This window comes from Salvelinus alpinus, chromosome 38 (genome assembly GCF_045679555.1).
Source record: "Salvelinus alpinus chromosome 38, SLU_Salpinus.1, whole genome shotgun sequence".
NCBI lineage: Eukaryota > Metazoa > Chordata > Actinopteri > Salmoniformes > Salmonidae > Salvelinus > Salvelinus alpinus.
In genome coordinates this window covers 7850699-7870496 of record NC_092123.1, presented here as the reverse complement: position 1 = coordinate 7870496, position 19798 = coordinate 7850699, and the positions used below count along the sequence as shown (strand labels likewise).

At 42.9% G+C, this 19798-nt stretch overlaps 1 protein-coding gene and 1 long non-coding RNA gene across 3 annotated transcripts; one reads left to right on the top strand and one right to left on the bottom strand.

Annotated features, from left to right (window-relative positions):
• Positions 1-657: 657 nt before the first annotated feature.
• Positions 658-19670, top strand: LOC139566373 (1-phosphatidylinositol 4,5-bisphosphate phosphodiesterase delta-4-like). Of its 2 annotated transcripts, XM_071387500.1 has the most exons (16): positions 658-829; positions 5774-5827; positions 8876-9034; positions 9887-10115; positions 10355-10484; positions 10587-10821; positions 11041-11242; positions 11463-11607; positions 12971-13123; positions 14478-14651; positions 16704-16860; positions 17156-17272; positions 17425-17603; positions 17742-17874; positions 18013-18162; positions 18296-19670. In XM_071387500.1, the coding sequence occupies exons 2-16, from the start codon at positions 5803-5805 to the stop codon at positions 18385-18387; spliced, it is 2280 nt and encodes a 759-aa protein (XP_071243601.1). In that variant the 5' UTR covers positions 658-829; positions 5774-5802; the 3' UTR covers positions 18388-19670. The 2 variants fall into 2 exon arrangements, with proteins under 2 accessions (XP_071243601.1, XP_071243600.1); XM_071387499.1 differs by lacking the exon at positions 658-829 and having other exon boundaries at positions 5759-5827.
• LOC139566377 (uncharacterized) lies at positions 5236-18516 on the bottom strand. The gene is made up of 2 exons (XR_011673094.1): positions 18379-18516; positions 5236-10080 (listed from the first exon to the last, which is right to left on the bottom strand). It is a non-coding gene; the product is annotated as an uncharacterized lncRNA (long non-coding RNA).
• Positions 19671-19798: the final 128 nt, after the last annotated feature.

Sequence of the window (19798 nt, the reverse complement as noted above, 5' to 3'; positions counted from 1 at the left end):
GTAATGCCTCTTCTCTTTAAACTCTCCTCCTCTGACCTGGCTTATTCATCATTATAAAAACACTAACCTGATGTGCCAAGTGTGAGTGTACTGCATCTTTGATGAGTAAGGTGTCTCCCTTTAGGTAATTGTCCCCTGTCTTTTGATAGCTTGAAGTTTCTTTGTGTGTGTTCACTTGGGCTCATTGCAGCAGGTTGTCTTTATCTTGAACAAATCTCAAATAATGTCAATGCGTTAACATGTTTAAGTTCAGTTTTATAAGTCCTTACAATGATGTGTGGTAGACTGTATATACAGTAGAGTAATGCTGTTAACATGGGGTTAGTCATTTATGGAAAGGTATGACCCCAGTTGTTCAGTTTGGGGCGCCTACATAACATTTCACCTCGTTTATGAATGAATAGTGCCTTTTTATATTTATCAAAAGAAGACCTAAAATGTGTAGCTGAAGCTTAAAGTAATAACATACTTTTTGATCTGGGCTGTTGGCTCAGGATCTTTGTACAGCTCATTACATTTCAAACTGACTGCCCATTTAACACTCCCTTTGAATGGAAAAAAACCTCAACAAAGACGAGGTTGGATGAATGGAGGGGGGGGGGAGAGAGTGGAGGATGGGAAGGGTGTGTCAGAGTGTTGTTGGAGACTGTGTTGACTCAGTAAGGATCAGCTATCCCTGCCCGCCTCTCTCTCAGCTCTCTACAGTGGCATGCAGAGCCAGAGCTGACCCAGACAGACAGACAGGGCCAGCTCCCCTCCCTGTCTCAAGCTCCGGAACCACAACAGGCACAGGACGCACCTGGACCCAGCTGAGATGCGCCTCCATCGGGTGAGTCAGTAGCTATCCTCTCTCCAGCCTGCTGTCCCTTCATTTTATGTCTGTCAATACATTCATTCCTCCATGTTTGCTAGCCTATTGACTGTTGTATGTAGAGAGAAACTTGACCAGCTTCAATTAGTAACATTTAAATGTGTTGCAGGGTTCTTGGTGAGGATGAATTCAATTATTTGGGAGACATGTTTTTATTTCTGAACCCAGTGAAATGATGTGGTCAGACGGTATGACAGAGATTTAGAAGAGGTAGAGGAAATAGAATCAGTGGAGAGGATAGTTTGGACTACAAAATGTATGTGTGTGTGTGTATATATATACATACACACAGTACCAGTCAAAAGTTTGGACACACATACTCATTCAAGAGCTTTTCTTTCTTTACTATTTTCTATATTTTCTACAGGGTAGGCCGTCATTGTAAATAATAATAATACCTTCTTTAAGTCTGCTGTCCTCTTCTCATACTGACACCAGTTATACACATGTATAACACACTGTGTGTATATACAGTACCAGTCAAGAGTTTGGAAACACATACTCATTCAAGGGTTTTTCTTAATTTTTACTATTTTCTACATTGTAGAATAATAGTGAAAACATCAAAACTATGAAATAACACATGGAATCATGTAGTAACCAAAAAAGTGGTAAACAAATCGAAATATGTTTTATATTTTCAAAGTAGCCACCCTTTGCCTTGATGACAACTTTGCACACTCTTGGCATTCTCTCAACCAGCTTCATGAGGTAGTCACCTGGAATGCGTTTCAATTAACAGGTGTGCCTTGTTAAAAGTTAATTTTGGGAATTTCTTTCCTTAATGCGTTTTGAGCCAAACAGTTGTGTTGTGACAAGGTAGGGGTGGTATACAGAAGAAAATACAAAGTCCATATTATGGCAAGAACAGCTCAAATAAGCAAAGAGAAATGTCAGTCCATCATTACTTTAAGACATGAAGGTCAATCAATCTGGAAAATTTCAAGAACTTTGAAAGTTTCTTCAAGTGCAGTTGCAAAAACCATCAAGCACTATGATGAAACTGGCTCTCACAAGGACCGTCACAGGAAAGGAAGACCCAGAGTTACCTCTGCTGCAGAGGATAAGTTCATTAGCGTTACCAACCTCAGAAAATGCAGCCCAAATAAATGCTTCACATAGTTCAAGTAACAGACACATCTCAACATCAACCATTCAGAGGAGACTGCATGAATCAGGGTTCATGGTCGAATTGATGAAAATAAACCACTACTAAAGGACACCAATAATAAGAAGAGACTTGCTTGGGCCAAGAAACACGAGCAATGAACATTAGACCGTCAGAAATCTCTCCTTTGATCTGATGAGTGCAAATTTGAGATTTTTGGTTCCAACCGCCGTGTCTTTGTGAGACACAGAGTAGGTGAACGGATGATCTACGCATGTGTAGTTCCCACCGTGAAGCATGGAGGAGGTGGTGTGTGGGTGCCTTCCTGGTGACACTGTCTGTGATGTATTTAGAATTTAAGCCACACTTAACCAGCATGGCTACCACAGAATTCTGCAGCGATACGTCATTTACATTTTTACATTTAAGTCATTTAGCAGACGCTCTTATCCAGAGCGACTTACAAGTTGGCATCTCATCTGGTTTGCACTTAGTGGGACTATCATTTGTTTTTCAACAGGACAATGACCCAGCACACACTGTAAGGGCTATTTGACCAAGAAGGAGAGTGATGGAGTGCTGCATCAGATGATCTGGCCTCCACAATCACCCTACCTCAAACCAATTGAGATGATTTGAGGTCGTGCTCAGCATATGTGGGAACTCCTTCAAGACTGTTGGAAAAGCATTCCTCGTGAAGCTGGTTGAGAGAATGCCAAGAGTGTGCAAAGCTGTCATCATGGTGGCTACTATAAAATATATTTCGATTTGTTTAACACTTGTTTTGGTTACTACATGATTCAATATGTGTTATTTCATAGTTTTGATGTCTTCACTATTATTCTGCAATGTAAAAAATTAAGAAAAATCCTTGAATGAGTATGTTTGTCAACTTTTGACTGGGACTGTATGTACACACAGTATGTTATACATGTGTGTAACTGGTGTCAGTATGAGAAGAGGACAGGCAGACTTAAAGAAGGTATTTTATTAGCAATAGCCGACATGAATAATGAAACTCAATTGCTAAACATACTGCAAATAGAACAGCATAGCATAAGTGATGTGTGAGTGTTGTGATGTTGCGGAGTGTCATCGATCACAATAACTATAGTTTTACAAGGAATCATTCAAATTAGATTAAGTAAATGGAATTGCTTTGCATTAACTTTTTATTGCTTTTTGCTCTGGAAGTTCAAAGGCTTGATAGGTGTGTTTTAATATGCAAAGCAACCATATACTGCACATTTGTTTAACAAACGTTTCTCAGTGAGGATGCTATCAGAAGTGTTTCCATTCGTTTCTGGGTGTGATGTTGTCAGCAGTCATGAACATGGCCAAGTGTGAGATCATTTCCTGGGACAGGGATTAACTTCTGGTCCCACCACACATTATTTTAGATGGGTTTGAGTTCCACTGCGAAGGTTGATAAGCGGATTATTAACTATTTTTTTACCTTGTTCATAAATCTACCTAGATAGGATTGCTATGATGAGTGAATGGAATGCCATTCCAAACAATGGCAGAGATTTTTATAAAAACATGAGGGTCTCCTGCCCTCATGAATTCCACCTCTCAAAACAAGAAGAGGACAAAGTCATAGACTGGACTACTCAGTGAAAACATGACACAGCAAAACAGAGCCGGTGCTTTCCACCCGGCTGGTACAGGCTGAATGGACGAAGATAGGAGGATGAGGGTTGGACAAAGAGGCTGCTGATCCTGGACTTAAAAAGTGCTGTGCTATGCAGCATTGGGGTGATTCTCATGAAACCAGTTTTAAGCATGTCTGTTTCAAATTGTTACAAAACCATGATGCATCTGCAAAAATCAACTATAATTCTGAAGACTAAGATGTCTAGTTTTTAGCAGTTTCTTATTTTATATCTATCTAAAGAATGTGCCTGAATTTTGTACATTTTCACCCCAAATTCTCATTACCAACTACAAAATATGATGCTGTAGTTTGTCCATCAATGCTAACTATTGTATACTAGTTGAAGTTTACATACACCATACACCTTTTACATACATATACTTTTGACTTTTAAATATACATGCATGTAATTACAGTACTTACAGGGCAGTCAGCAGGTATTCACATCCCTTGACTTTTTCAATATGTTGTTACAAAGTGGGTTAAAGGGATTTAATTGTAATTTTTTGTCAAAATACTTTTGTCAAAGTGGAAGTATTCAACCCCCTGAGTCAATACATGTTAGAATAACCTCTGGTTGTTGATCATTGCTAGACACTCATTCAGGTCTAGCCATAGATTTTCAAGCAGATTTAAGTCAAAACTTTAACTTGGCCACTCAGGAACATTCACTGTCTTCTTGGTAAGAAACTCCAGTGTAGAGTTGGCCTTGTGTTTGTTTTAGGTTATTGTCCTGCTGAAAGGTGAATTGATCTTTTCCTCTAGGATTTTGCCTGTGCTTAGCTCCATTCTGTTTATTTTTTATCCTGAAAAACTCCCCAGTCCTTAACGATTACAAGCATACCCATAACATGATGCAGCCACCACTATGCTTGAAAATAGGAGTACTCAGTAATGTATTGGATTTGTCCCAAATATAACACTTTGTATTCAGGACAAAAAGTTAATTGCTTTGCCACATTTTTTTTGCAGTATTACTTCAGTGCCTTGTTGCAAACAGGATGCATGTTTTGGAATATTTGTATTCTGTACAAGCTTCCTTCTTTTACCTCTGTCAATCAGGTTAGTATTGTGGAGTAACTACAATGTTGTTGATCCATCCTCAGTTTTCTCCTATCACAGCTATTAAATTCTCTGTTTTAAAGTCACCATTGTCCTCATGGTGAAATCCCTGTGTAGTTTCCTTCCTCTCAGGAAACTAAGTCCAGAAGGATGCCTGTAGTGACTGGGTGTATTGATACACCATCTGAAGTTGAATTCATAAATTCACCATGCTCAAAGGAATATTCAATGTCTGCTTTTTTTTTTTTTTTTTTTACCCATCTACCAATAGGTGCCCTTCTTTGTGAGTCAATGGAAAACCTCCCTGGTCTTTGTTGTTGAATCTGTTTGAAATTCACTGTTCGACTGAGGGACCTTACAGATAATTGTATGTGTGGGGTACAGAGATGAGGTAGTCATTCAAAAATCGTGTTAAACACTATTATTTCACACAAAGTGAGTCCATGCAAATTGTTACATTGGTAGTTGTGGAAATTGATATAAAATGCATAATATCAGAAAAATATATAATTATGATGAAATAGATAGAAGTAAAGATCCTAATCAAATCCAATTTTATTTGTCGCGTGTAGACCTTACCATGAAATGCTTACTTACAATCCCTTAACCAACAATACAGTTTTAAGAAAATCTCAGTGATCCAAGATTCAAGAGAATCTCCGTGATCTCAGTGATCCAAGAGAAAATTGTTTGAAAAATGAGACTTGAGAATTTGTGAGTCAAATGCCAGTTTTGTGAGAATGGCCATAAAATTGGGGTCAATTCCATTTAAATTCAGTCAATTAAAGAAATGCAATTGAACCCAACAGGGCACACATCACAGGTTGAGAGTCAAATCGAAAAACTGCTCTGGCAAAGTCAGGGAGTGATACAAAATATGTATTATTTGTTTATATCAAGTCTGCTGTAGTTTGAATATGACATTCTAAGTATTGACTTACAGCATTGTGAACTATCATTTGGTTGTAAAATATTACAACTTTGCTTTCATCCTGTCTCATCATAGCACCTATACTCTCTTCACACATTCTGATGACTTAACATACATTTAATTGTCAACCTTTTTGCTGGGCAGCAGGTGGAAAAAGCGTAAAACAACCATCGATGGCTTCTACGGGAAGTGGCCTGCGTAAGTTTATTCTTGAGATATAAATATGCATATTGATCAAAACAATACCCACTGGGCACACACTGGTTGAATCAACGTTGTTTCAATGTAATTTGTCACGTGGAATTAACATGAAAATACATTGGATTTGAAAAAAGTCATCTAATTTCAACCAGCTTTCTAAGCATAAAAATTAGGGTAAAATTTAAAGTGAAATACATTGACTTAACCTGATTAACAGGTTGTTACATCAATCTAATTTCAACATAATCATCAGAACTATGTATACGTTGAAACTGCGTTGAAAATTCCACAGAAACGTAAAACATATTTTTGATTGTATATTCAATTGGGTGGTTGAAATTATGCTGAAATTTAGATTTGATTAGACATATTTTATTTGACCTTGTTTCAGTGTTGTAGTAAAATGGTATGTTTGAATCAGTGTCATTGTTTCAACGTCATGCTACTGTATCAACCGAAATAAAGTGGTATATTGAAATAACATGTGAAGACAAAGTCCAACGATTTCTGCCTGAACAGTGACTCCTACTGGTTTACGAGGGGTAATGCATTTCAGTGAGAACAAGTCTACCATCCAGATGCCTACCTCTATATACCCTGTTTAGCTTTGGAAACAAGCTGTGTTCGTTTTAGCTGAGCTATCATCTCAATACATTTTGATCTTGATCAACTTCCATACTCATTTGAGTTGACTACCTAAATAACGTTAAATCGTTTTTAAAGTAACTAACTTTTCTAACACAAGCTGTATGTGAAAGTCAATTCGGAGTGAGGTTGAGTTTATGTAGGCTACATTGACATCTGATGTGCCCAACAAAGGACACTTTGGCTGCATTTACACAAGCAGACCAATTCTGATCTTTTTTTTCACTAATTGGTCTTTTTACTCTGAAAAGGAGCTGATGTGATTGGTAAAAAGACCAATTAGTGGAAACAATATCAGAATTGGGCTGCCTGTGTAAATGCAGCAAATACACTGCTCAAAAAAATAAAGGGAACACTTAAACAACACAATGTAACTCCAAGTAAATCACACTTCTGTAAAATCAAACTGTCCACTTAGGAAGCAACACTGATTGACAATAAATGTCACATGCTGTTGTGCAAATGGAATAGACAACAGGTGGAAATTATAGGCAATTAGCAAGACACCCCCAATAAAGGAGTGGTTCTGCAGGTGGTGACCACAGACCACTTCTCAGTTCCTATGCTTCCTGGCTGATGTTTTGGTCACTTTTGAATTCTGGCGGTGCTTTCACTCTAGTGGTAGCATGAGACGGAGTCTGGTGCGGTTGGCCCTGGGTTCCTCCTAATGCAAGACAATGCTAGACCTCATGTGGCTGGAGTGTGTCAGCAGTTCCTGCAAGAGGAAGGCATTGATGCTATGGACTGGTCCGCCCATTACCCAGAGTCTACAACCCACACAAGTGGCTCAGGTAGTGCAGTTCATCCAGGATGGCACATCAATGCGAGCTGTGGCAAGAAGGTTTGCTGTGTCTGTCTGCGTAGTGTCCAGAGCATGGAGGCGCTACCAGGAGACAGGCCAGTACATCAGGAGACGTGGAGGAGGCCGTAGGAGGGCATAAACCCAGCAGCAGGACCGCTACCTCCGCCTTTGTGCAAGGAGGTGCACTGCCAGAGCCCTGCAAAATGACCTCCAGCAGGCCACAAATGTGCATGTGTCTGCTCAAACGGTCAGAAACAGACTCCATGAGGGTGGTATGAGGGCCCGACGTCCACAGGTGGGGGTTGTGCTTACAGCCCAACACCGTGCAGGACGTTTGGCATTTGCCAGAGAACACCAAGATTGGCAAATTCGCCACTGGCGCCCTGTGCTCTTCACAGATGAAAGCAGGTTCACACTGAGCACATGTGACAGACGTGACAGAGTCTGGAGACGCCGTGGAGAACGTTCTGCTGCCTGCAACATCCTCCAGCATGACCGGTTTGGCGGTGGGTCAGTCATGGTGTGGGGTGGCATTTCTTTGGGGGGCCGCACAGCCCTCCATGTGCTCGCCAGAGGTAGCCTGACTGCCATTAGGTACCGAGATGAGATCATCAGACCCCTTGTGAGACCATATGCTGGTGCGGTTGGCCCTGGGTTCCTCCTAATGCAAGACAATGCTAGACCTCATGTGGCTGGAGTGTGTCAGCAGTTCCTGCAAGAGGAAGGCATTGATGCTATGGACTGGCCCGCCCATTACCCAGACCTGAATCCAATTGAGCACATCTGGGACATCATGTCTCGCTCCATCCACCAACGCCACGTTGCACCACAGACTGTCCAGGAGTTGGCGGATGCTTTAGTCCAGGTCTGGGAGGAGATCCCTCAGGAGACCATCCGCCACCTCATCAGGAGCATGCCCAGGCGTTGTAGTGAGGTCATACAGGCACGTGGAGGCCACACACACACTACTGAGCCTCATTTTGACTTGTTTTAAGGACATTACATCAAAGTTGGATCAGCCTGTAGTGTGGTTTTCCACTTTAATTTTGAGTGTGACTCCAAATCCAGACCTCCATGGGTTGATAAATTTGATTTCCATTGATCATTTTTGTGTGATTTTGTTGTCAGCACATTCAACTATGTAAAGAAAAAAGTATTTAATAAGAATATTTCATTCATTCAGATCTAGGATGTGTTATTTTAGTGTTCCCTTTATTTTTTTGAGCAGTGTATATTGAATATAGGATGAAAATGATTTTTAATGTTTCTACGTTTTCCACGTTGATTCCACATCACAATATGTAGACAAATGACATTCAAACAACGTTGATTCAACCAGTGTGTACCCAGTGTGTACCCAGTGTGTACCCAGTGCGTATGACTCTATGGGCGAGACTGAGATGAATGTCCCGTTCACTTAGACTGATCCCAGATCTGTACGAGTTGACAAGAGAGCACAAACAGATCTGAGACCAGGCTACTGTTGACTGATATTGTGCAGTTGCCATAATGTATGTCAGGACAGGACAGTTATCTGGGCCTTGACTCCTACTCGACTTCGGCCCCTGACTCCTACTTTCCCTAATGTGTCTGATCAGGTATCCAGGGGGATGACAACCTCCAGTCCATGATTGTTGGCACGGTGATGAGAAAGATTAAGTCTCGCACCTGGAAGAAGCAGCGCTACTTCAAGCTGCAGGAGGACTGCATGACCATCTGGTACAACACCAAGAAGGCCGGGAACGCCCACTCCACATGTGAGTAGTGACATTTACATGCCTAGACAATGTTTAGGCAACGTTTAGACAACATCACCTACTGACACACATTTTATCACATATGATACTTATTATATGATTGTCCACAAGATTATGTTCGGCAGCAGGCTATACACTGAGTGAACAAAACATTCTGAATATTGAGTTGCACCCCCTTTCGCCCTCAGAACAGCCTCGATTCGTTGTGGCGTGCACTCTACGAGGTGTCGAAATTGTTCCACAGGGATGCTGGCCCATGTTGACTCCAGTGCTTTCCAAGGTTGTGTCAAGTTGGCTGGATGTCCTTTGGGTGGTAGAACATTCTTGATACACACGGGAAACTGTTGAGTGTGAAAAACCCAGCGATGTTGTAGTTCTTGACACACTCAAACCAGTGCGCCTGGCACCTACTACCATACTCCGTTCAAAGGCTCTTAAATCTTTTGTCTTGCTCATTCCCCCTCTGAATGGCACACACAATCCATGTCTCAATTGTCTCAAGGCTTAAAAATCCTGTCTCCCCCCTTCATCTACACTGATTGAAGTGGATTTAACAAGTGATACCTGGTCAGTGACACCTGGATTCACCTGGTCAGTCTGTCATGGAAAAAGCAGGTGTTCCTAATGTTTTATACACTCATTTGAGTAATTTTGTTGTAGCAGGGGTCTAGTTTTATCATCACTGAAGTGAGTGATAATATTGGGCTATAGGGTTCACCATGTACCTAAAGACTTGACTTATTCCCTTTAGCCACGAGTGGAGCAAAAGGGCCTAAAGAAAACCCAAGGAGATAAATACCTAAAGAGATACCTAAGTAGATAGTATTCAGCTTCTCTTCTCCCTTTCAACAGTCTCTGTGAGTGACGTGGAGACGGTGCGTGAGGGCCACCAGTCAGAGGTTCTGCTAAGCATCGCAGACGAGTTTCCCCCGGACCGCTGCTTCACCCTGGTGTTCCGTGGTCGCCGTGGCAACCTGGACCTGGTGGCAGACTCGGCGGATGAGGCCCAGTCCTGGATCAAAGGAATGAGGAAGCTGATCGAGAACCTGGAGAACATGGGCGAGAGTGAGAAACTTGACCAGTATCCTTTCTGACAAGCTAAACCAATCAATCAAATGTATTTACAAAGCCCTGTATATATCAACAGTTGTGACAAAGTAATTAACAGGAACCTGGCCAAATACGATACACAGTCCTAGCTAGTTTGCTTAATGGAGTTAAGAAGTGCACTATACACGTGTATAGCAGAGTATCGTTTGTGTTATAGCTTCTGTAGTTTCGCTGTAGCATGATGACATTTCCCTTAAGCGACATTTCCAGGTGGATTTGTGAATGGTTTAAGAAGGCTGATAAGAACAACGACGGCAGAATGAACTTCCAGGAGATCAGGGTCCTGCTGAAGATGATGAACGTGGACATGAACGAACATCACGCTCACCGACTCTTCATGGTAGAAGCCCTGAGATCATCTTAATAAGGCCGTCTATCTTTGATTCTTGTACATTGCCGGTGTCTGTTGAGGCCTGAAGACTTTTCTCCATTTCATCCACAGACGGCAGACAGGTCTCAGACGGGGACTCTGGAGGATGATGAGTTTGTCCTGTTCTACAAGATGCTGACCCAGAGAGAGGACGTTCTCAGGGTGTTCCAGGACTACTCTGGCGATGGACAGAAGCTGTCTCTGCGGGACCTGGAGGAGTTCCTGAGAGATGAACAACTGGAGGAGGTGGACGGGGTTCAGCAGCTGGCCATGGAGCTCATCGAGCGCTACGAACCCTCTGACACAGGTAGTACTGACCTCTGACCCTGGCATGATTTGTGGCTACAGCTGGCCAATCACACCCTACGAATAATCAGGTCAATAACCATATCATCAGGTCAACATCATGGTCAAGCAGTTCTTGTTATTTCAACCAAGAACCGATATGTTTTAATGAATATCATGATGGTTGTAATGAAAAATATAAATATAATAGTTTGAACTGACTTTGTTTGTTGTTCCACAGCGAAGATGCTGAAGGCCATGTCTATCGACGGTTTCCTGATGTACCTGGCGTCGGCTGAGGGCTCCATCTTCCACCCCCGACAGCAGAACCTGTACCAGGACATGACCCAGCCCCTCAACCACTACTTCATCTCCTCTTCACACAACACATACCTGATGGAGGACCAGCTTCGAGGACACAGCAGTGTCGAGGGATACATACGGTATGTGCGCTATGCCAGTGGTGGCTGATGGGAAGGCTTAGTAGTCCGTTCTTGAGAGTGGTTTATCCTTTGTATTGGGAGATGGCTTTGATCTCTGTCTTGAGGTGAATTACGACACAACTTGTAGAAGACCGAATCAGAGGGATCGATCGTTGACCATTAAAAATGGATATACTCTGGGACAAAGTCCAAAAATGCTAACTTGTTTCTTCCTCGTCAGGGCTTTGAAGCGAGGCTGTCGGTGTGTAGAAGTAGACTGTTGGGACGGTCCCAATGGAGAGCCTATCGTCTACCACGGACACACCTTCACCTCCAAGATCCTCTTCAAAGATGTTGTGAACGCACTGGGGAACTATGCCTTCAAGGTATTTATTTATTCCGAAAAAATGGTAATGACAAGATTAAACCTCTTTGTATGGTATGCTTCACAGGTATTCTCTGCGGTATCGTGACATAATGTTTACATATCAGTGCAGAATACAGGGGTGTTTTTAACTGTTCAGATCCAATCATTGTTTAGCATTTTCATGGTCCATTTACCAGTGCAGTACTTTGCACACAGGAATCCAAGAACTTGCAGTACCTTGCAGTATCAACACACTCCTCACTCAGCACCTCATTATATGTGTATGAGTCAGGAGGGGGATCATTCCATCATGATATCCCAAAGCCACGGCCCTTTCAGAAAGCCGAGCCCTCACACAGTAAACCAGCATATGACCTGCCTGTCAAAGACTTATCCTATTCTGTGCCAAAACTGTCCTCCGTGCCGCCAGGTTCATGTTGTGTGTCAGGGTTTCAGGGCCCTGGTCAAAAGTAGTGCACTGCATAGGGAATAAAGTGCCATTTGGGATGCGGCCACTCATACAGGACAGCCCAGAATGTAGTGGATGGACTACATAGAGGGTGCCGTTTGGGACGCACTCTCTGTCTGTCTGCAACTGGATGGTGGCCTGGGCTGCTCCATGCGACCTCTATCCTGTCTGCCACAGTGGAGAAGCCTGGGCTGCTCCATGCGACCTCTATCCTGTCTGCCACAGTGGAGAAGCCTGGGCTGCTCCATGCGACCTCTATCCTGTCTGCCACAGTGGAGAAGCCTGGGCTGCTCCATGCGACCTCTATCCTGTCTGCCACAGTGGAGAAGCCTGGGCTGCTCCATGCGACCTCTATCCTGACTGCCACAGTGGAGAAGCCTGGGCTGCTCCATGCGACCTCTATCCTGTCTGCCACAGTGGAGAAGCCTGGGCTGCTCCATGCGACCTCTATCCTGTCTGCCACAGTGGAGAAGCCTGGGCTGCTCCATGCGACCTCTATCCTGTCTGCCACAGTGGAGAAGCCTGGGCTGCTCCATGCGACCTCTATCATGTCTGCCACAGTGGAGAAGCCTGGGCTGCTCCATGCGACCTCTATCCTGTCTGCCACAGTGGAGAAGCCTGGGCTGCTCCATGCGACCTCTATCCTGTCTGCCACAGTGGAGAAGCCTGGGCTGCTCCATGCGACCTCTATCCTGTCTGCCACAGTGGAGAAGCCTGGGCTGCTCCATGCGACCTCTATCCTGTCTGCCACAGTGGAGAAGCCTGGGCTGCTCCATGTGATCTCTATCCTGTCTGCCACAGTGGAGAAGCCGCTGGTGTATATAAACTGGTAGCAGGTATAGCCTTTCTCCTCACACTGAGAATGCTGCAGTCCAGTGTTGAATTATTCACTCCACCCTTCCTCCCCTCCCAGGTATCAGAGTACCCGGTCATCCTGTCCACCGAGAACCACTGCGGTGTTGAACAGCAGCGAGTCATGGCCCAACACCTCAACACCATCCTTGGGGACAAGCTGCTGAAAAGTACCCTGGATGGAAAGATACCCGTCAGCTTTCCTTCTCCTGAGGTGAGGCAGGCACCAGGAACAGTAGCCAGGTAATCTGCTCTGATCTGACTCTCACCACGGCATGGCAAGGGCAAACGTAGCGGGATGGTGGTGGTGATAGGACAGAATTGTCCCACAGAAATGCAATTACTACAACGGACATTACTATTCCAATTCAAGCCAGCGTTCTGCAATGTGTGGACCGGCGGCCATATTGAGTTTACCCATGTCAAATTGCCATGGGCTGCAGTCCAAACACATTATTTTTTACCTCCTCATTCCTTGCGCTATCCACTTTCCCTCGGGGGAATCCCCGTCGAAACCGGATGCAGTTTGATTGCCATCTTAAGTGGAGATCCAATTCACTAACGTTGCCCCCTCGGTCCTCAATTTAGCTCGAGGGAGCGAGTGAACAACTTTGGACCAAGTTTGGGAAACCCTGCTCAGGCTACCTGCCGCCCTCTAGGCTACCCGCCGCCCTCAACAAAACACTTTAGGGTGGAGTCAGTGTACAGAATGTACATTATTAAACCAGTTTATCTTGTTGATAGAATGCCTCAAAGACATTCATTAGAATTCACACACAATTTCAGATTCACTTTTTATAATCACTGTTTGATCATATTAATATAAGGCTATAAAACAGATTAAAACTGCCCAAAAGTTCCTTGTACAAAATCGAAATGTATTCCAATACAATACATGTAATCAAAAGAATAATGAATACTCATTTGAGATATGCAAATACTGAAATATGTGGCAGAAAGCAAAAATAAATAATGCATATATTTGACAGTTAACATAGAACCCAGATTAAAGGAAAAGTGGGGGGCCCCCGGACCGAGTTTGGGAAACCCCGCTGTAGAGTGATCTGTCGGTTCACCTTCACTTTCTACTACCTGTCTTGCTACCTACCTTTCTATCAGTGCCTCCCGGGCCATATGATCTGTGCTGTAAGATGCAACACTGGCACCGTGAATTATTAAAAAGACACAACATTGTTCCCTCAGCACTGAATAGAATATGATTGATTGTTCTCTCCGTCTTTCAACATTGTATTGGGCGTGACCTGCAGGTCCATATAGGACAATGAAGGCAAATACTTTATATGCCCTGCATCTCAACGCAAAGACTATTGTCTTTCTGTGCATGATGTATATTTGTTCTGCCTCAATGATTGTAGTATACTGTGCCCACAGTCATCAAGTATGCAGGTGACTCTAAATATCTATCTTTGTTACATTACCAATATGCAATAGAGAGAGGTTGAGAGAGACGTGCTGTCGAGAGGCTTTCTGTAACATGCCCTGGTACAGAAGCATGATATCTATTCCCTGGTGATGAAACGATCTAGCTCAATTGTTCTGACTGACAGGAGCTGAAGGGGAAGATTCTTCTCAAGGGGAAGAAGATCGGAGGTCTGGAGGAGAGTCTGAACGGGCCGGTGGAGCCGGAGGACTCCCAGACAGGAGAGGTGAGCGACGAGGACGAGGCGGCTGACATCGACGAGGACAGCCTCCACAGCAACAGCCTCCGACGCACGGCCAAGGTAGGCTACTGGTGTGTGAGTTGGTGGGTGTGTGTGTGTGGGGGCTGTGTGCCTGTGTGGGAGGGTGTGTGCCTGTGTGTGCAATTGTGCATGCGACATTGACGAGGATAACCTCTGCAGTGACAGCCAAGGTGGGCTACTGATCCTCGGCCGTAGCTGTCCGACCTCTCACCACTTCCTCTAGGGATCGACCTGCGAGACGTTTGTCTGTGTGTCTTGTCTAGGGTTTCAAAGGGAAGGTATATTACTGGACACTTACAGACACTTAGAAGTTTACCAGTAAACTACAAGAATGTTGGTATCTTTCACCCTTTTGGGTACTTCAGATTATCACAGGTGTCTGTAATTATCTCTGTCCCTCTGTGTGGCCTGTCACATGTAAAATATAGGAAATAATTCAATAAGATGATAGAATGACAAAGCTGTAAAACATTATCCTAAATAGAAACCATCAACTTAGTGAATACCGTTGGTGTTTAATATGAGTGTTTCAGCCTGAAATATCCTTTTTATATATTTTTTTACACACTTTTAGTTATTTTACTATGTCAATATTTGTTGTTAATGTTTTGCCACCAGTTGTAAAAAATGTCAATAGATGGAAGAGTTGCCGAGTTCATTGAAAATAATGCCATTGTTGAGTAATGTTTTTTTCATTACTTAGGCTATTTTCTCTATATGGACACAGATATAAAAAATGAATACTATATATGTTATTCAAGTATAAATTACCAAAGTCATGTTAGACTGCTATAGATGTTCTGTTAATTATAAAATGACTGAGGATTCCGGTAACTTTGGTAAACTACCGGTAGCTTTGCAACCCTAGTCCTGTCACTGTCACTCTGGGCCTGCCTGGATGTAGTCCTATATATTTCACTGTCACTCCTTCTTAACCCCATCTCTCGCTCTCATATCAACTTAGCAGAAGACGTCAGTCACTCACTCCTCCATTGTTCCTCAATTCCATCAGGGCAAAAGTGTATCATCTTTGTCTGAATCTGCTGTGTTGACTCAACACTATAACACTGTTATAGGACTGATATTGTCCAAGGGGTGCGTTCAACTCTGACATCGCTCATGAAAGATATAGGGCTAAAGCCAGGGGCTAGACCAAGTGAGCCTCCTAACGGTGCCATACGAACACCAGAGATAGCCATAGAGAGAGAGAGAGGACGGTACCAACACTCTTTCAAGACTGTACTACTGTCTTGAGAGAGAATACTGACTGACTGACTGACTGTAGGATAGAGGTAGAGAGCCCTCTAAAATGAGACACTTAATTGAAGTCAGGGATCACCTATGTCGCTAAACACTGAAGCACCTTTGACTTTATTCTTGGTTCTTTCATGCTATCGCTCAATAACAAGCAGTGCCCATTAACAGATTAGATGGAGTCCATGGATCTAAGACATCATTTAACATTGATACTCTATGTTTAATGAAAGCCATAGATTAGAATGCCATACTAGGGTTGACATGGTTTGATCAATATGGTAATCGGGGGTAAAAGCCAGTAGTCTACAGGAGCAGTGAGCTCTGGGATGCCCTTGGCCCTGGTGTAACTGACTTTGATGATGGCTGTCCTGTCCTAAAGACGGACTGTAGCTCAGAGTCTCTGTTTGTGTTCGGCTCCGGATCTGCTTTCATATAGAGGGAGACCTGGTTGCATTGCTAATTAGTCTGGCCTTGTGCCCGCCTGCATACCTCAACCTTTCGGTCATCGAAGCCTGATTGGCACTGGCAGACCTACTGTGGTTGGCTTCATGGTGAAGTATCTCTTACTCCATATTGGGGTTGTCTCAGTCCACTTGCTGCTTTCCCCCAGGGCTAGCTACACTCCACTCCTCCTCTCAAACTGTACGAGTGCCACGTTGCTCTCAAAACTAGGTTTTTACTGTATATATCCAATCCTCCTAGTGCAGTATTGTTCAAGCCATTGCCCAATTTAAATGTAGTTGAATTGAATGTAGCTTGGTAAGGTCAACACTCCAATTTCCCAGCTGTGGATCAATAAAGTTTATTCAATTCAACTCTCGTTCTTTTCCTCAGAAATCGAAGCAGAGTCTGTCAAAGGAGCTGTCGGACTGCGTGGTTTACTGCAAGAGTGTCCACTTCAGCAGCTTCAAGCACTCCCGCATTCACTCCAAGTTCTACGAGATATCCTCCTTCACAGAGTCCAAAGCCCGCAAACACTTGAGAGAGGCAGGTGGGGCCTGAATCTCTACTGTAACTCATGACATCATCAGTCAGGGTCAACCAGTCACTTACTCACTCAGGACAGTTTGTGTCGTTCTGTTTGGACCACAAAACAGAAGCCAAAAGTTGTTGATTTACTAAATGGAAATGTTGTCTGATTAGTGAGATTTAGTCAGTTATTCATTCAGAGGTAAGGGCCGTAAACAGAGGCAGAATGACTAGAAGACACAGTGCACAGTGTACTGTTCAATTGCATGGTTCCTCAAGCTCATCTCATGTATGGTTTAACTGTCTTTCTCTTCCAGGGGCAGAGTTTGTGCATCACAATGCCAGGCAACTGACCAGGGTTTATCCTAGTGGCCTCAGAACAGACTCCTCCAACTTCAACCCACAGGAAATGTGGAACACAGGGACTCAAATTGGTGAGGGGCGTTTTAGGTCATTCTAAGGCACGACACAATGATTAAACAAAATATCAATTTCCAATTTCCAAACATGACTTTGTGAAGCTAGTTAAGCTTATACTTCTGTTCGGATCAGTTGGTTAATTTCTCTGTTTTCCTTGCTTCCTCAGTTGCGTTGAATTTCCAGACGGCAGGGGTTGAGATGGACCTCAACGATGGACTGTTCAGTCAAAATGGCCGCTGTGGCTACGTCCTCAAACCTGACTTCATGAGGATGTCAGAGAGGAGGTTCGATCCTGAGGTTCCACATAACCGGGAAGGCTACCGACCCCTCAGTCTCTGCATTCAGGTACAAATAACAAACACCTACCTAAGACACAACCTGAGCCACAACAGAAAAACTACAGAAACCAAGTGGAACGCTAACCTTCCGATCTGACCTAAAGCGCTCTCATTGTGTGTGTATATATTTGTGTGTGTTTTCAAGGTGATCAGTGGACAGCAGCTTCCCAAAGTGAATATCAAGGAGAGCTCTGTTGTGGACCCGTTTGTGAGAGTGGAGATTCATGGAGTTCCTCTAGACCAGGCCAAGCAGGAGACCAGATACATAGACAACAATGGTAATATACACACCCATTAAATCCCAATCACATCGATGCTTATAATGTGACTTTTTACAGAAATGCTGATACAAAAAAGCAGTATATTACAGTATTATATTCTATTATTTTATATATTTATGAATTGTGTTTGCTCAGGATTCAATCCAGTGTGGTATGACACTTTGCGGTTCACCATCCATGCACCTGAACTGGCCCTGGTACGCTTTGTGGTGGAGGACTACGACAAGGCGTCAAGGAATGATTTTGTCGGACAGTATACCTTGCCTTTCTCATGTATTCAGCAAGGTGAGGCTCATCCATGTATTTAAGCATTTCGTACAAACTCATTATATAACCTCCTAATATGACAGTCACACGTAATAGCATTTAATAAGATGGGATGAATGGTCTACTACAGCTGTATTACTCCCTTTTCCAGGATACCGTCACATCCACCTCCTGTCTAAGGACGGAACCAGTATTCCTCCCGCTTCCTTATTTGTACATGTTAGAATCACTAACCTTGTATGAGCTGAACATTAGAGATTCCCAGTCGCTGCTGTCCTCTCTGCAAGACTTGTAGATGGGACACATGGAAGGTGGAAGACGCTGAAGGTGAAAGACACAGAAGGTGGAAGACGCGACTAAAAGAGAACAAACCATTGCTCATAGTTTTCACCAGGCAGTTTTGAGATTCAAGAGCTAGTTTCACAAACTATGTAATGAATACTTCCTGTAACTACTTCCTCAAAATAGTACGCAATGGTGTGCATATACTAAGCCAAATGTTTTTTGTAGGTATTAATGTGCTGTTAGAAAGTATGATTGGTGTGGTTTTCACTTGTGATCTTACAACTCTATATTTATAGTGTGTATTCTCTATCGGATGTATTACTGAAGAACTGGCTCTGGCATGATTCTGTTTTTCCAACTCTATGTCATCAAATGCTAGTCAACTACACAACTGTACGATGATTTTTTGTTTTATTGCAATGATATCTAGCGGAGAAATGTGCCACCACTGGTCAAGAGTAATGACACATTTCAACATCATTTCAGTCAGTCTTCTTATCCACACCACAGTATTTTCTATGAACCAAGCTCCTCGAGAACGTAACATTGATGAGACTGTTTGGTCAGAGTTGCCTAGACTTACTGTAGGACACATTTCCTCCCTCTTTTGCCTATTGGCATGTTTTTGGTTTAAAATGGGTTATGATGCCAATGAAACCTAATATACTCCAGTCCTCATCTCTCTCACTCTCTAATGCATATTATCATTTCCATGAACAATATTCTAAACAATTAGTTTAGTATAAACAGCAATTATAGCGGAACTCAAAAATGCCTCAACTTGTGTCATCTGTTTTGGATCATTTTATAGAAGATGTAAATATTTGCTGCTTGGATAATAGTTGTATATTGTTGTACACACACTGTGTGTGTTCGTGATGTATAGCAGGGGTCTCCAACTCTGTTCCTAGGGAGCTACCCTACTGTAGATTTTCGCTCCAATCCCAGTTGTAACTAACAACCAGCTTTATCAACCAGCTGATTATTAGAATCAGCTGTGCTAGATTAGGGTTTGGAGTGAAAATCTACAGGACGCTCGCTTTCCCGGAACAGGGTTGGAGATCCCTGATGCATAGCCTATTGTATTGTGTTATAGCATATCTATTAACTCTTTTGTATTATTGTCCAGTTCAGACTTCATAGACCTGTATTATTTGTATATGTATTTAACTATGTATGCATGTACTACAGTAGTTAGTTATTTGCCATATCCATTTGCAAATAAAGATGCTTTTCAATTATCTAAAGAGTTCAGAGACTGGTGAGATTCGATCATGGATGTGTATATATACAAAGATGGCATACATATGACATTTTATAATCTTAATAATTTAGATACACGGTCTTGATTTACTTCACCCATTTTGTT

Excerpts from the sequence above, each read along its gene's own strand:
- LOC139566373 (XM_071387500.1), top strand. The coding sequence starts at position 5,803 with ATGGCTTCTACGGGAAGTGGCCTGC. Across the intron at positions 13,124-14,477 it reads TCAGCTTTCCTTCTCCTGAG|GAGCTGAAGGGGAAGATTCT; the intron begins GTGAGGCAGGCA and ends TCTGACTGACAG. Across the intron at positions 17,875-18,012 it reads CAGATACATAGACAACAATG|GATTCAATCCAGTGTGGTAT; the intron begins GTAATATACACA and ends GTGTTTGCTCAG.